The sequence below is a fragment of the Manis javanica genome, chromosome 6 (genome assembly GCF_040802235.1).
Source record: "Manis javanica isolate MJ-LG chromosome 6, MJ_LKY, whole genome shotgun sequence".
Lineage (NCBI taxonomy): Eukaryota > Metazoa > Chordata > Mammalia > Pholidota > Manidae > Manis > Manis javanica.
In genome coordinates, this window is record NC_133161.1 from 91,953,798 (window position 1) to 91,972,318 (window position 18,521).

The window sequence follows — 18,521 nt, forward strand, 5'->3', positions numbered from 1 at the left end:
GGGGGTCATCAGGGACAGAGAACTGTTGCTCTGGAAAACAAAGATGCTGGGAGGCACTATGATATGTGTCCTTCATATCTGGCTTCAGAGGGAACAGATAACAAGTACAGTGAAGATGAGCACACTGTGGAGGGAAGAAAGGATATGGCTTCAGATAGAGCTCTCTGGGGTCTAAAGGAATAGTTAACTCAGAGGCTTTCTTACTGGTGTTTTCCTGAATTTTTTTCAAGAAGGAAAAACGTGGTAGGTTAATAGACACTAACATTGCACTTCTGATATTTCAAGCTTTGAGGCCTCCTCCTCATGCTCCTGACAGAGGACTGCTCTGCTGGTGGGAAAAACTGGAGGCCTGAAGAGCACAGATCTTAAAAGTTCTCATCACAAGGACGAAGAAAAAAGTTTGTGGTGATGGATGTTAATTAGACTTATTGTGGTGATCTGCTGGGACCTTTTGCCTCTTTTAGGCCTGTGACAGCCGCAGACTGGAGGTTTCCACCCTCCCTTGTTACTTCTGCGTTCCTGGCCTAACTAGCTTCCTGCGTGCGCTCTTGGCCCTAACTCTGCCTCCCCACCTAACCCGAAACCTGCCTAAAGACCCTAGTGACAGATGAGATAATCAATTCCCATTGGTTTCTGTTACTTCCTTATCTTCCCCTATATAACTAAGCCTCTGATGGAATAAAGCTGAGTTTTGCTGCGCCCTTGAGGCCGACACATCTCCCGGCTTGGTGTGGTTTTGTTTTTCCCCGGATCTCAGGGGAGGGTGTCCAAGCCGCCGACACTTGCCCTCTCGCTCAGCCCCAGGGATAACAGGCTGGTCCTGCTTGTCCCCCTGTCTTCTTGTTGCTGAAGAGCAACAGTGATCATGTCTACAAATATAGTGTTATATGTAAATTCTATTTCGATGAAAAATGGTAACTGTGTGAAGTGATGGATGTGTTAAGTAACCTTATTTTGGTAATCATTTCAAATATACACATATATCAAATCATCTCATTCTATACTTTAAATGTACAATGTGATATGCCAAGTGTATCTTGATATAGCTGGAAAACCACAGAAACAAAACCCCAGTTGAGTCTAATAAGTGGCTTATGCAGGGGTGTGGAAAGAACTTGGATGTGCGGGTTGGGTGTACACCTAACAAATTTTTTTTGTATCATTAATCTACAATTACATGAGCAACATTATGGTTACTAGACTCCCCCCATCATCCAGTCTCCATCACATATCACACTGCAGTCACTGTCTATCAGCGTAGTAAGATGCTATAGAATCACTACTTGTCCTCTCTGTGTTGTACAGCCCTCCCCGTGCCTCACCCCTAAATTATGTGTGCTAATCATAATGCCTATTTTCCCTCCTTGTCCCTCCCTTCCCACCCATCCTCCCCAGTCCCTTTCCTTTTGGTAACTGTTAGTCCATTCTTGCGCTGTTTTGTGCCTTTAGTTTTTTTCTTTGTTCTTACACTCCACAGATGAGTGAAATCATTTGATACTTGTCATTTTCAGCCTGGCTTATTTCACTGAGCATAATACCCTCTAGCTCCATCCATGTTGTTGCAAATGGTAGAATTTGTTTTCTTCTTATGGCTGAATAATATTCCATTGTGTATATGTACCACATCTTCTTTATCCATTTCTTTGTGTTATCTGATTGCTGTGGCTAGGACCTCCAGAACTATGTTGAATAAAAGTGGGGAGAATGGGCATCCTTGTCTTGTTCCTGATCTTAGGTGAAAAGCTTTCAGCTTCTCGCTGTTAAGTATGATGTTGGCTGTGGGTTTATTGTATATGGCCTTTATTATGTTGAGGAACTTGCCTTCTATACCCATTTTGCTGAGAGTTTTTATCATGAATGGATGTTGAATTGTGTCGGATGCTTTTTCAGCATCTATGCAGATGATCATGTGGTTTTGTCCATCTTTTTGTTGATGCGGTGGATGATGTTGATGGATTCTCGAATGTTGTACCATCCTTGCATCCCTGGAATGAATCCCACTTGGTCGTGGTGTATGATCCTCTTGATATATTTTTGAAATCAGTTTGCTAATATTTTGTTGAATATTTCTGCATCTATGTTCATTGGGGATATTGGTCTGTAATTTTCTTTTTTGGTGGGGTTTGCCTGGTTTTGGTATTAGAGTGATGCTGTCTTCATAGAATGAGTTTGGAAGTATTCCCTCCTCTTCCATTTTTTGGAAAACGTTAAGGAGAATGGGTATTATGTGTTCTCTATATGGCTGATAAAATTCAGTGGTGAATCCATCTGGTCCAGGGGTTTTATTCTTGGGTAGTTTTTTGATTACCAATTCAATTTCATTGCTGGTAATTGGTCTGTTTAGATTTTCTGTTTCTTCCTTGGTCGGTCTTGGAAGGTTATATTTTTCTAGGAAGTTGTCCATTTCTTCAAGGTTTTCCAGCTTGTCAGCATATAGATTTTCATAGTATTCTCTAATAATTCTTTGTTGTGATTTTTCCTTCCTCATTTTTCATTCTGTTTATGTGTGTAGATTCTCTTTTTTCTTTTAATAAGTGTGGCTAGGGGTTTATCTGTTTTGTTAATTTTCTCAAAGAACCAGCTCTTGTTTCATTGATTTTTTCTAGTGTTTTATTCTTCTCAATTTTGTTTATTTCTTCTCTGATCTTTATTATGTCCCTCCTTCTGCTGACTTTGGGCCTTGTTTGTTCTTTTTCCAATTCCCATAATTGTGACTTCAGACTATTCATTTGGGATTGTTCTTCCTTCTTTAAATAGGCCTGGATTGCAATATACTTTCCTCTTAGAACTGCCTTTGCTGCGTCCCACAGAAGTTGGGGCTTTGTGCTATTGTTGTCATTTGTCTCCATATATTTATTGCTTGATCACTATTTTAATTTGGTTATTGATCCATTGATTATTTAGGAGCATGTTGTTAAGCCTCCATGTGTTTGTGAGCCTTTTTGTTTTCTTTGTACAATTTATTTCTAGTTGTATAGCTTTGTGATCTGAGAAGTTGGTTGGTAGAATTTCAATCTTTTTGAATTTACCAAGGTTCTTTTGGTGGCCTAGTATGTGGTCTATTCTGGAAAATGTTCCATGTGCACTTGAGAAGAATGTGCATCCTGCTGCTTTTGTGTGTAGAGTTCTGTAGATGTCTGTTAGGTCCATCTGTTCTAGTGTGTTGTTCAGTACCTCTGTGTCCTTATTTTCTGTCTGGTTGATCTGTCCTTTGGAGTGAGTTGTGTGTTGAAGTCTCCTAAAATGAATGCATTGCATTCTATTTCCTCCTTTAATTTTGTTAGTATTTGTTTCACATATGTTGTTGCTCCTGTGTTGGGTGCATATATATATTTATAATGGTTATATCCTCTTGTTGGACTGACCCCTTTATCATTATGTAATGTCCTTCTTTGTCTCTTATTATTTTCTTTGTTTTGAAGTTTATTTTGTCTGATACAAGTACTGCAACACCTGCTTTTTTCTTCCTATTGTTTGCATGAAGTATGTTTTTCCATCCCTTGACTTTTAGTCTGTGCATATCTTTGGGTTTGAGGTGAGTTTCTTGTAAGCAGCATACAGATGGATCTTGCTTTTTTATCCATTCTATTACTGTGTGTCTTTTGATTGGTGCATTCAGTCCATTTACATTTAGGGTGATTATTGATAGATATGTACTTATTGCCATTGCAGGCTTTGGATTCGTAGTTACCAAAGGTTCAAGGGTAACTTGTTTACTATCTAACCATCTAACTTAACTCTCTTATTATGCTATTATAAACACAGTCTGATGATTCTTTATTTTACTCCCTTCTTATTCTTCCTCCTCCATTCTTTATATGTTAGGTGTTTTATTCTGTACTCTTGTGTTTTCTTTGACTATTTTTGTGGATAGTTGATTTTATTTTTTGCCTTTAGTTAGTATTTGATTGGGCTGCTTTCTTTGCTGTGATTTTATTTTCTCTAGTGACATCTATTTAGCCTTAGGAGTACTTCCATCTAGAGCAGTCCCTTAAAAATACCCTGTAGAGGTTGTTTGTGGGAGGCAAATTCCCTCAACTTTTGCTTGTCTGGAAATTGTTTAATCCCTCCTTCAAATTTAAATGATAATCATGCTGGATATAGTATTCTTGGTTCAAGGCCCTTCTGTTTCATTACATTAAATATATCATGCCATTCTCTTCTTGCCTGTAAGGTGTCTGTTGAGAAGTCTGATGATAGCCTGATAGATTTTCCTTTGTAGGTAATCTTTTTTCTCTGGCTGCCTTTAATACTCTGTCCTTGTCTTTGATCTTTGCCATTTTAATTATTATATGTCTTGGTGTTGTCCTCTTTGGGTCCTTTGTGTTGGGAGATCTGTGGGCTTCCATGGTCTGACAGACTATTTCCTTCCCCAGTTTGGGGAAGTTTTCAGCAATTATTTCTTCAAAGACACTTTCTGTCCTTTTTCCTCTCTCTTCTTCTTCTGGTTCCCTTTTAATGTGAATATTGTTTTGTTCGGATTGGTCACACAGTTATTTTAATATTTTTTCATTCCTAGAGATCCTTTTATCTCTCTCTGCCTCAGCTTCTCTGTATTCCTGTTCTCTGATTTCTATTCCATTAACAGTCTCTTGCACCTCGTCCAGTCTGCTTTTAAGCCCGTCTATCAATTGTTTCATTTCCGTTATCTCCCTCCAGACTTCATCCCTTATCTCTTGCATATTTCTCTGCAGGTCCATCAGCATGGTTATGACTTTTATTCTGAATTCTTTTTCAGGAAGATTGGTTATATCTATCTCACCAGACCCTCTCTCTGGGGTTGTCTGAGTGATTTTTGACTGGACCAGATTCTTCTGCCTTTTCATGGTAATAGCAGCAGTTGCAGGCAGGTGGCACGTGTGTCAGCTTGGAGAACAAAGTCCCTTTCTGCTTGTTGGTCACCTTGCCCTTCTCCGCTGCCTGTGCCATCTACCCGCACACTGGGAGCAGACTCTGGGATAATCTCCTCAGCTGCCATGGGTGTGGCAGCCCTCGGGATAGTCTAGCACACTGTGGGGAGTTTCAGCCACGCCAGGTGTGTTCTCCTGCGAGAACAGCCCCCCCTTCATGCCTTCCAGACCTTGCTCCAGCTTCCACTGTCTGTCCTAGTTAGCTGCTCACTGGGAGGAGACTGTGTGGTTGCTGCGGGCAGGGCCATTCTCCGGAGGCTCCGCAGGTGTGGTGGGTCAGCTGGTCTGCTTGCAGCGCCGGCCAGGGGGAATGAATGGCACTACTTATTGCCATGAGGGGCTTCAGGGCTGCTTTATTCCCCAGGGTTTAGGGGGCCCAAAGTTCTTCAAGATTCCCAGCCTGCTGGGCTGAGTGTGCCGGAACAATTTTGTTCGGCTGTTGAGCCCTTGTCCCTTTAAGACTTAAAAAGCGCATGCTTTTCTCTTGTCCCAGGGAGCTGGCTATGGGGACCCACTTGCAGTCTCTGTCTTGTAGCCTACCCTTCCATTTCTCTAATATCCAGCACGCCAAGCAATGTGTTTCTGTGCTCCCAGTGCAAATTATTAGGGCTGGTTATTTAGCAGTCCTGTGCTTCCACTCCCTCCCCACCCCGACTCCTTTCCTCCTGCTGGTGAGCTAGGTTTTGGGGAGCGCTCGGGTCCTGCCGGTTCATGGCTTTGTATCTTACCCCCTTCGTGAGATGTTGAGTTCTCACAGATGTAGATGTAGCCTGGTTGTTGTACTGTATCCTCTGGTCTTTTAGGAATAGTTGTATTTGTTGTATTTTCAAAAATATATATGGTTTGGGGAGGAGATTTCCGCCATCCTACTCACGCCGCCATCTTGAGCCATTTCACGTAACAATTTTTGAGGCTCTTGAAGGTTCATAGCTAAGCCAGGGATGGGCCATGGTCTGGGGCCTGGGGCTCTTCTCCCTACACCCCCACATTCTGGCACAGAACCCCAAGAATTCTGCATTCCAATGTGGGCAGGAAGATCTTTATAAAGGTACATTTGTCAAGGTAGGAAGACAGAACATTACTTTATTGCTTTTAAATATTTAGACATACAATATGTGGACCTCCTATTGTATTCTTACCCCAACCCGCAATTCCCTTTCATTGGAGATCCTAAATGAATCTATTTCTTAATGTAATGGATATATTGGTGTATAAGACATAGCTAGAATCATAAGGTTACCACAGGACATACACAAATGGGCACATGTACTGTCTCAGGTATACAGTTCCCAAAAAGTGGGAAACTCACTGTTGGAACAGCAAAGCTGCCCCAAGAGAATGCCGTAAAGGCCTAGAAACACTTTTTGGATGCACAAAGTCTGGTACTTTGGTGTTTTCACCACCCTACCTCACTGTTTTATTATAATTTCTTGAATATGCCTAGCATATATTAGGTGTTTAATATTCACTCAATGAATGAATGAATTGTCTACAGAGACAACTCATAGGGCTCAGGAACCATGGTGTATGTTAAGGAAAGGGGAGTACATGGCGTGAGTCACAATGAGGACACTCTAGTCAATAGCAGTAAGTTTAAGAACACCAAGCACAAAGAAAACCTTTCCTCAGTTTCAGACAGAGACTCAATCCCCTGATCCAGGACAACAAAAATCAACATATTCTCTGGAAACTGTCTTCTTTGCCTGTCGAAATTCCTGCCATGTAACCTGGACTAAACTTGAAGTACCTCCAACTTCTACATTTCTTGATGGAGTAGTGTCTGTGCAAATTCAGGATATGAGTCAGCATTTAAGGAGGTAACAATGGGGAGGCCCACCATACGTTTCTTCACAGCCAACTGGTTTCATTCCAAATAGCATGACTTGCACAGGAACTTCTGCAACCTCAGGGAAGTGTAATTTGCTGAATACATTAAAGTATCTTTTAGACATAAATAAAACGTATAAAGTCTCCATTTTTTAAGTTCATGCTTGCTTTATTTTAAAATCAATTTCAGAGACAAAGGCACAGAAAATTGTTTAAAATTATTTCTATGCAAATAATATGGAATGCAATAATTCATGTGCAACAAGAATATTTTATCCTAACATATCTTCAAAGTATAATACTAGTATTAATGTTTTTAGCAATGCATCATATGGTAGCAATTTAACAGAACAATACAAGATAATGCAGAAAAATAAAAAAGATGTCATATTCAAATGATTCCTTGATCCTTTCAAGGACTGAAGGGGAGGAATGTTGCACAACTTAGATCTATGATACTGTATTTGAGAAACACACACTTTGACTTTAGAACTATATATTTCAGTAAAAATTATTAACTTACTGTAGTTTCCCTCAAGATCTTAATTTCTAGAACACAAATAGAGCAGCTATTATTTATTGAGTGCCTATTCTATTCCAGGTATTCTGACCTACATTATTCTTAGTGCTTACAACTATGCTGCATTTCTCAGGGGAGGAAACTCTCAGAGAGGTTAAGTAATTTGTCTAAAGGGCCTCAGTTTGAACCCGAATTTCGACAGAGACCATCTCAACACAAAACCTATCACCTCTTGTGGGCCATCAGGGACTCTGGAGAAACTAGATGCAAAAGTGGACAACATTGACCTGATCTTGTTCCATTTGTATATGTCCAAAGTGTACAGGATATCACTCACTGTACTTGTTTCATTTTGACATCCACATCTTCATAGAATCTTTAAAGGACAATTTTTAATACACTGAAACCTTATTCAGAGGAAGGCTTATGATACAAATAGGCACTTAACACATGTCCTTTATGATGAAGGAATTCCTGTTTTAGAAAAATACAGGCAAATCTTGCAGAAATACAATTCTTGTGCAATACTGGGAAAGAATACATATCACCACCATGATTAAAACCTATTTATTGCATCCAATTCCCCTGTCCCCAATTATTATTTGGAAAGCAGTGGAAAGAGTCCTGGGCTGGGAATCCACTGGCTCAGGCCATCATATTTAACAGGGTGAGTCATGCAAGCCTTGCTTTCTCTGTGCTATATGTTTCATATATTCCTTGTGGGATAACAATGCTGGCCTTGCCAAACCCACAGGACAGGACGGTTGTTAGGATAAAATGAACTATATGTGAAGGCTTTTTTGGAAAGTATATAAATGCTGATGCAACTATAAATAAATGTTGTATATAAATGTATTGCTATAGTTACTGTTAACCGAAGGTTCAGAGGCCCCACCCATAAATTTACTAAAATAAGGTTCATCTTTAAAGATCTGGATAACAAGGTGGCCCAACAAAAAGACTCAATCTGACAAAATGGAGGCCCCAAGTTAGGGAGCAATGATGAGGAACAGAAATACGGTTTTAAAATGAGCAAATACTGGTCAGAAAGCAGTGGATAAAAGCTCACACTTCAAACAAAAGAAATCTTTCCACTATACCCAGAAGTGTTGTATTCGCATCCCTATGAAGACATGACGTGTTTCGATGACATTTACCTCAGGCGCCAGGTGAGAGGCAATGACAGGCTCTGAAACCTGGGCAAAGTTTTATGTCTGGGAAGGTCCCCACTCACCCTGAGGAAAATTATCCCAGCCGTGATTCCACCTACCAGCACAGGAAAAAGCCCCCTTTCCAGATTTTAAAAGAAAACTGTTTTAGATAATATTTTTGAAAGCATTTTCCTTTTCCCCATCTCCCTGGAATGGTGTAAGGAAGCTCACTCAATGAAGCCTAATTTGAGAAAAATGTTTAAGAATTTATAATGTGCCTGGCAGGGTGCTCAAAGCTGTGAGATAGTCCTGAGCTGTGTTGGGAATATGTAATTAGATAAAAATAAAGAGAGTGACATTATTTCAATTATTTGTTGCCCAATGAGACTTCTTCTCTCATCATAAAGCAGCACACATAATAGTTGGATCTACACATTTTGAATTTGTAATCATGACTTTTGCAGATATTTTCATGACTGCAATATATACCAGATACTTTAAAAAAATCAGCTCTCTGGTTGTGAAAATTAAAGAGTTGGGGTGGAGCTTTTTGAGCTGATGACTATGCTTGAGATGAGCTGGAGCTGAGGCAAATGGACTGAATGTTCCCCCCACATTATCGTAGACATGTGGGGCACTGTCTCTCTAAGATCAGGATACAGCACTTTACCCATGCTCAAAAAATGAGAATGGTATAAGCTTGTATCACAAAATTCACACTAAATTTCACCAAAACCTTTGAGACATGTATGTTATATTCTATATGCAAATATAAACAAATATTTGCCTTACATACTAAGAGAAGTTCCATCACTTCTACAGTTTTTGAGTGTCAGCATGGGGCACTTTTCACATAATTCAACATAGGAAAGGGATGCCTAAGGGCATGTTTAGATGTGTATGGATTAATTGTATCCTGACGTGTTTATTCAAAATTAGCCAGATTAACAGCACCTGTGACTTACAAGAATGTGGCTTTAAAGATTGAGACACAGGGAAAAAAAACTGTGATTTTAAATGGCTCTTAATTCTACTAGTATTACAAAAAAAAACACACACCTTGTTTTTAAGAGCAAATCTGAAAGGCAGAGAGAGATATGTTACACTGGTTTTATTTAACTTTTTCAACTTGAGAGACTTTAGAATTCCTTAGATTGTTTATTATGCTACCACACACACAAAAACACAGCAACTAGAACATATTGTTTTAAAAATGTGATCCAACTGTAGAAAACATAATGTAAGATAAGACACTGTTTTGCAAGACTGTGAATTCCAAGAACTGTATATCTTGGCATAGAACATATGGGGATTAACTTTTTTTCTTTTTAATATTGTTTGGTCAATAGATTATTTTAAATTAAATTCCGTTCTTTTAAAACTTTTTTGATGGGTAGTTTAATTAAAGCGCTACATTAAATGCTATTTTGGAGCAATGTGTGTTGGGAATGTAATGTAATATAATTAATGTAAGATGGCATAGCTTTCTTTTCTTCTCAGATAATTGGATGTTTTCGGACTGCTGTTAATCACTTTGTCTTTTGCAAACACTGTCAGTAGTAATACATGATACATAAGAAAAAGTGCTACCAAGTAGTAACTATGCTATTTTATTCTTATAAGACGGGTACATTTGTTGGTTGGATCTTTGAAAACTGCCTAATACAAATCAGGCATTTAAATGTGATGTAGATTAGACTAGAATAAAATATGTGAAAAGATATTACAGTATTTATTTTAGAAATGTAATTTAAGGAAGACTACTGTGCACCGATGTTCAGACTATGCTCTGTAATTTCCCAGTGATAATGAAAACACTATTTGCTTCTCTTTAGGGAGGGATACAGAGTTTGAACTTAACAGCAGTCAAGAAACATAAGACCTTTCTCACCATCATCTCAGTGCTAGAATAAAATAAGGATAAGTAATAGAACCTATCTCATAAGACTGAATGGCAATATATGTTAGCTACACCTATTATTGGGACTCTCAACCATTTTGGACCATGCAACCTGTTCATATTCAATCAGAATGAAATCTCTAAAATAAATCTCACAATATATATTGAGGCAAGGAATGTTTTTATTAAGATTTTTATCGTGAAGGTAAGTCAACATTATACTAGATGCCTTATAGTGATGAGTTTCAGTCCATTTGCATCAGCTGAATAAAGGTTATAATGAACAAGGCAATCAGTGTGACTTCTAAGAGAGACACATTTATCAAACCCTTGGACCAGCACATACGCAGTATAGTCCAGGGCCATCTGTACTCTCTGAATCTTTTCTGGATGGTGGATAGCTCCTGCCAGACACAGAACAAACTGTTTTTTAATCTGATCTCCCTCCTTCCTACTTCCTAGTCATGAAAGAGTAACTGCCATAAATTTGGTCCAAAAAAGTGAGATTAAGTGAACAGTTCAGTTGTACTTAAACTTGGCAAAAAAAAAAAAAAAAAAAGGAAGGACAAGGAACAATGAATGCAAAAAGAATTCTTGTTGGGATGGAATCAAAATGGAATTTCACAGATGGTTTATGCATCTTAATTATGGGCAAAGAATATCCTCAATTTCTGGTGAAAGAACATTATTTGCATTCTGTAAATAAGCAGCTCATAGTTTCTGAAAGGCAGTAACGTTGATTTTTAGGGTAGAGTTCTTCATTATGAGTGGCTGTCTGTGTTCCCTGTATATTATATAACATTTCCCATCTTGGACTCCTGGAGTACTGAACTCCAATGGCTCCCCCAGACAATCTCCCCTCATGCTCCCAGCTTTCCAAATCCTTCCAGGGAGATGGGTAACACCACTCCCAGCAGAGAACCTCTGTGGCAGACAAGGGCATAAGGAGTATTCATACAATTTGATGTTGGAATTATACTTCTTCACTGATTAAACCCAAGAGTTCACAGATTCAGTTTAGTTCACTGGATCTGAAGTCATTTTGCAACATTTCAGGAAAGGACATTCTAGGAAAAAGGGACAGAGTTGTGGTTAAGAAAATGGATTCATCTGAGCTCTATCACTTTGTATTTGTGACATCTTGGGCAACTTTTTCTTTTGTAACTTTGTATGGTGACAGACAGTAACTACACTCATCATCTGAATGAAATTTATATACATTTCATGATGTATATAAATATTGAATCACTGTTGTACACCCGAAACTAATATATGTCAACTATAGTTCAACAAAAAAAAAGGGAAAGAGAGAATGATATTTACCCCATGGGCTTACTGAGAGGATTAAATGTGCTCATACACATAACTTGCTTAGCTTAGTTTCTGGTTCCCAGCAAGCACTCAAATGTCATGACTGTTAGGCATAAAGGGGGCAAAGTGAGAGTTTATCTGCTAAAGGCTGCCAGTCACAAGGACCAAGAAGTTGTCAGAACAATGTACACTAGAAAAAACAAGGGCGGCCTCAGAAATAACTAAAAAATAAGGCAAATGGCAATTTCTACTATTAGACATGCCTTCCTTGTCCTGTTACTTGATGAAAGAAAAATAATAAAGTACGCATTTTCCACAAATTGACAAAGCCTAAGATTAGCTTTCATGTTTATTATTTTTTTGCCATATTCTAAATTTATCACTGACTCCTGTCTTAAATATATCCAAATTCGGAATTTCTACACTTGATAATTCACAACTGCTCAACCTATGTCATAATGTTTTGTATCATTATGTGTTCAAAATGAAGAACTATGAAAACAAGGAAAGCATACTAATATCTAAATTCTTAATTTAACATATATATTGAACACCTAACATGCTGTTCTTCTCTAAAACAGTCTGTAATTCATGTTTTTTACTGATTGAGACAACTCTAATCTAATTCAACATATCTAATCAAAAATAAATCAAGAACATTTTAGTTAAGAATAATGTATGGCAAAATGCCAAAATGTAACTCAGTAACTCACTGAGTACCTGCAATAATAAAATATCATGTAATCTAGACTCCAGGATCTGACTTTTTCTAAATGAATACTATTTCTAGAGATTTAAATACATTTGTGCCATAATAACACAGTAATGTAAATGTGGTATTGAAAAAATATATATATATATATACACACATACACATATACACACACGTTGTTGCACAAATAGAACACTTTAAAATACGTGTTAATTGACCAAAGACAAAAATAAGCCAGAACTACTACAGTCATGCATTATCAGTAAGACCATTATGATAATACTACAATTATTTTTCATAATCTGTAGCACCCCATCGATACCTCATAGGTTAGGTCAGTGTGACATTACTAGCTTGATAATTCCCAAGTTGGTAAATCGTGCTATTATCAGAGTTGCAATCATTATATTTATGTATTTTCACATACTAGTAACAATCAGAAAGTGAAATTTTAAAAACTAGTCCATTCATAATTGCATCAAAATGAATAAAATGCTTGGAAATAAAAAAGGAGTGCAAAACTACAAAACATTGCTGAAAAATTTTTGTAAGTATCCAAATGGAGAGATAGTCCATGTTCATTGTATGCTTTAAAGGACAGACATCGCTGAAGGACTCAATATTGCTAATGTCATTTCTCTCAACTTCATCTATACATTCAATGCAATCCCTACCATAATCCCAGCAGGCATATGCACGTGTGTGTGTGTAAACTGGTAAGTTGATTCTAAAATTTACATGGAAATGCAAAGGAACCAGAAGGGCAAAAATAATTTTGAAAAAGAGTAAGTTGGAAAAATTATACTCTTGATTTCAAAACTTCTTATATAGCTATAGCAACCAGGACAGTGTGGTAATGGCATAGGACTAACATGTAGATCAATGGAACAGACCAGAGTGTCCAGAAATAGACTCACAGATATACACACAACAGATTTTTTGACAAAAGGACAAAGGCAATTCAGTGGTGAAGGATTTTTTTTTTTGACAAATGATGCTGGGACAACTGAGCATTACTATGTAAAAAACAAAAACAAAACAATTTTTACCCTATTCACACCATACACAAACTGAACTCAAAAGAACAAACTGATAAACTGACCCTCATCAAAATTAAAAATACCTATGCTTGCTTTAAAATACACCAATGAGAAAATGCAAAGATAAGCTACAGATTGGGAGGATATAGCTGCAAAGTATATATCTGATGAAAGACTTGTATCCAGAATATATAAAGAACTCTTAAAACTCAGTAAGAAGACAAATATAGCAATTTAAAAATGGGCAAAGGATTTGAATGGGTATTTTACCAAAGAAGACATAGAATAGTGAATAAGCACCTAAAAAGATGCTCAACATCAATAGTTACCAGGGGATTGTGAATTAAAACCACAATGAAATACCATCGCATATCTCCTAGGGTGGCTATAACCAAAAATAACAAACAACATCAAGGACTAGTGAAGATGTGGAGAAACTAGAACTCTTTTGCACTGCTGATTGGAAGGTAAAATGGTACAGAGACTTTGGAAAACTGTTTGGCTGTATCCTGAAAAGACAACGTGCACTTACAACTGCAGCAATCCCACTTCCAGATGTCTACTCAAGAGAAATGAAGACACATGTCCTCACAAAGGCTTGCACATGAATTTCATAGCATTAGTTATCACAGGTAAGTATTGGAAACATTCAAATGGTAACTACCATGTGAATGGATAAACAAAAATGGGGTATCCATATGACAGAAGTAGCAGCAGCTGACTGCTAGTACATGCTACAATCTGGATGAATCTCAAAAGCATGCAAACTGAAGAAGCCTGATACAAAAGACTATTGTATGATTCCATTTTTATGAAACATTCACAAATCGTAAATCTATAAAGACATAACGCAAACTGGTTTGTCTTGTAGGGCAGGGGTAGGTGCAGGAAATGACTACAAATGAGCACAAGAGAACTTTTAGAGATGATGGAATTGCTCTAAAGCTGGATTATGGTAGCTGTTACACAACTCTATAAACCCACAAAAAATTATTCAAATGTACAGTTACAATGGAAGACTTTATTGGTATGGAAATCATACTTCAATGAAATGAAAAAAAGGGAAAAATACTTCAGGTTAAAGTAGGAACTGATCATCAGGTATGGATGATGTAAAGGATGGAGTCAGTTCTGGAATTAAAGATGGTAGTCTTAAGTGTTTGTGCAATGAGTAATGAGTTTCTGAACCTGGCTAATCAAGAGAGAGAGAAGGAAAAGCCAAAATTCTTTATAATTTTCTTTTTTATTTCATTATTAGATAATAGCCTTTCTATAGCCTTGGTTTCCTTAGCTGGAAAACAGGCATAACAGTACCTCCTTCATAGGGATAAAATGAGACCTAATGGGATCATGGACATAAGAGCTCTCACTATAGTGGCTGGACACATAGATGCTAAGGATTAGCTATTAACAGTCATAAAAACATTCAGGTTTCCTCTATAGAGGTGAAAATACTTAAGAAAACATGTTTCTCTACTTCCATAGCTATGAAATTTCCCTTACTGTAAAAATGGAACCACAATTTAATCAACCTTACAGTTTGTTATAATAAAATTACTGACAGTGGATACATTTTGTTTTTCAATCAGAAATTTCAAAATGTACCGTTTTCAAGCCATATTTAAAAAATTCAAAATGATTAACAAAATTAGATATTTCCATTGGCATGAATGAAAACTAGTTGATTTAAATACAGGAGCTTATCAAGAAGCATAAACTATTTGCAGACAAGTTAATCTTACATAAAAAGTGACACAAGCAAAGAAGAATATCCTAATTTCTTCTTTGACCCACAAACATTCTTTTAACTTATTTGATCACTTTAATTTTATAAAATTATAATTTTATAATTTTATATAAATATATAAACCCAGAATTGTAGGGTTTGAAGTAACCTAAATAGGCCATCTATCTATCTTCAACATTTTTCTCTCATAAAGACTTATCCTACTTTTAAAATAGTCCACTGGAGAATCGGTAACCTACTTAGGAGTGAGTGCTCTTCTTTCCGAAGAGTGTTCCTTACTTCTGTGCTTTCCTGAAAAGAAGCCCAGTCTGCTTTTGAACAAAGGGAAGGGCAGGCTTCATTATAAAATGAGGGTTATCTCAGGTGAATTACAGAGTTCTTCAGCTAACCAGTTTGAAGTACAAATGGGGACAAGAATAACGGAAAACTGGTGCACAACAAAACTGGGGTGCCTTTTCTTGGAGGGTAAAAAGAGCTAAAGAAACAGGGCCAGGACATGGGGACATATTAGGTGCCATGCTGTATAGTTTAAGAAAGAAACTAGGGCCAGAGTACACTTGTATATTGTACAGTTCAGAGGGACAGAATCAGCCAAGCAAAAAAACAAAGGGACAGAGAGTTACCTTCAGCTGTAAAACAGACAAGCTGCCTCATGTTAGGACAAGAGAGACCTTATGGTAAGATGCAAGTATGTAAATTTCATTAAATATCATTTTCGTGTGCTTGAAATTTGCTTTATTAAAAACAATACCCAAAGATACTGATTTCCAATTATCTGTATTTTTCTTACATTTCTAGTTGTTCTAGTTGCCTATAAATGCAATATTTTAGTCTCAAAGGACTAGTTTACAGTATCTTTAGAAATCATTGGTAGCTTCTCATATACTTATTGTGCCTAAAAACTGTAATTTGGATGTTACAAATCTGTTTAGTAACATTCCTCATGAAATATTCTTTGTGCACCGAAACTTGTGAAGTAGTTAAAACTGACTAGGATTATTTCTAGAGCATAGCAGGTTAGGTAAACTTTGAGATTTGAACTTTCTGTAGCAAGTGAAAAGGGGAGGCGGCTGTCAGTAGCTTGCCGGGAAGGGGTGTTGGTGCAATGGATGGACGGACGGACTCAAAGGGAGCCCCTCCATCCTATCACTGAAACAAAGTTGTAAGATCCCACTCTAACCCCTCAGACTGCATGCTGGCTTTTGGGGACTTCCTTCCTTCTCAGAAGATTCTTTTGATATCTACTTTCTTCTGGAGAAAATGTGGTGTGTGTGTGGCGGGGGTGGGGGGGGGGGAAGCACACAGTGTAATTGTAAGCCAGGCCAGGCTTTCCACCCCCTAAGGGAAATCCCATCCAGTCCATATGCCTCTAGGGACAACTCTATCTAAGGTACTATCTTTAATAAATAATATTTGCAGCAAGAAAAAACTGAACTATCACTAGTATGCCATTTATCACAGAAATAAAAATTCTGAGATACCCAAGGAGGCCTGAGCATCAAAACAGTTTTTATTCTCTACATTTTTTATATAATTGATGAGTTGGAAAATATATTACATTTCCTAAATAGACTATTCTTTCTCTTTGCTTCTTTAAAAAAAGCGATACTTTACTCTTGTAGGACTGAATATTCATTTGCACATCTTTTTCTATCTTTTGCTGTACATTTGCAGAATTCAGGTTGCCATAGAAGAAGAGTAAATGAAATTTTAGAGCCAGCTTTCCTCATTTTAAAAATGAAATATCTGATGCCCAGAGAGGCTGTTGGCCCTCCTCCAGGTCCCCTACAGGAGGCCTGACTCTGCAGCGGAGCCCAGATGAGCCTACTGACCCTCAGCTCTCCCCAGCACTCTTACCCATCTTCACCTCCGTTGGGAACCAATGTTGCAAAGAACCAATGTAACAACCTGGCCAGCAGGGTGTGGATTTAGTTTACATGTACAAAGCAAAGAGCACTTACCTTCTTTCTTCATTTTTTTTTGGGACAAACCTAAACATGATGTGATAAGGATTTGCATGCAGATAGATGGATAACACAACAAAGATAAATTTGGTTGACACAAACAATGATTTGGGTTGGTGTACATGTTATTAACCACTGTGAAATATAGATGGTTATAGAAGCTAATAAAGTAAAATAAGTCTTTTTTTTTTCTTTAGCCTACCATTGACAGTATATATATATATAAATGCTAAAAAGAGATGGGGAGTTACATTATGAACAATAAATTTAAAAATGACATTAGTCTTTTAACAATAGATTATTTCAATAGTTTATTTCTGTTAATGAGAGGGATATCTGCTGAATAAATTCAAATAGTTAATTTTATAATAGTGAGTGATAAGGTACAGCTAGAAAAGTTAACATACAGCATTATCTTGAAATTTCAGGGGATATAATGGTTGGCTTGAATTTCATCTATCTTTTTGAACCAAAACAATAAGCAAACTTTAAATTGAAAACCATATCTGGTTCTTTCATATTTCAAATGTAAAAGTTCTTTGATAGAGAAAATTTCATTTTTCTACATCTGTTTAGATGATATTACAGTGAAAGGCAACATTTGGATCATAGAATATAGTTAGTGAAAATATAAGTGGTGTAAATTTAAGAAGAAATTAGCTTTTCCACTTGAAAATCAGTGATCAGATAAATTCAACATGATTATGGTGACTAAAACAAAAATTCCAAGTATATATGAGAGCTTTTAGTTCTTGTTTGGCACATATATTAATACATTTTCAAATATCAAACAAACAATATGACACCAATATCTACTAAAAGCAGCTAGCACAATAAGATTCCTAAAGCACATAATTATTAACATCATAAAAACCTAATTCCCATATGATTTCTGTAACTAAGTACACCCTCTGTGCTGTGCAAGCTGGTTCAAGAACCATCTTTTTCAGGATTCCACAGAATTCCTAAATATTTCAAAGTTAACTCATGCTGAACCCCACAATTCCTTACTGAACTCAGATCTTCTGATAAGGCCTTCATTTATGCAAATATATGCACACACTGATCATAATTTTGAAAAGAATGGAAGCCCTTCATACATGTCAGTTTTTAGTTTTATCCAATCATTAATTTTCTGTAGAGTTGTTTTTTCTTGACTTAATATTTTCGCAAGTTTTTTCATTTTTTCTTCATTTCTTTCTATGTACTTTAACCCCTCCAACTGCAGCTGATCCAGCTTTTCATTTCGACTTTCATCTAGAGGTATGTTTTCGCACATTACAGGATTGAATCTAAAATAGGTGTCAGGAGGTAAGAGACCATCAAGCATCACATGGACTTCTGTTAAAACAGAGGGCAGGGTGGATAAAAAAAATTGAGTTATTCTGCAAAGATCTGGGTTTTTTTAATATGAAATTTTCTTTTAGAGCAAATTACAA

At 37.1% G+C, this 18,521-nt stretch overlaps 1 protein-coding gene across 2 annotated transcripts in view; it reads right to left on the reverse strand.

Annotated features, from left to right (window-relative positions):
- Positions 1 to 17,378: 17,378 nt before the first annotated feature.
- The window catches only part of PNPLA8 (patatin like domain 8, phospholipase A2), a 48,907-nt gene continuing 47,764 nt past the window's right edge, over positions 17,379 to 18,521 (reverse strand). For both annotated transcript variants that reach the window (XM_037010882.2, XM_037010883.2), the window contains exon 10: positions 17,379 to 18,423. In XM_037010882.2, coding sequence (XP_036866777.2) covers positions 18,149 to 18,423 — 275 coding nt within the window. In that variant the 3' untranslated portion in view covers positions 17,379 to 18,148. The remainder of the gene's footprint in view (positions 18,424 to 18,521) is intronic.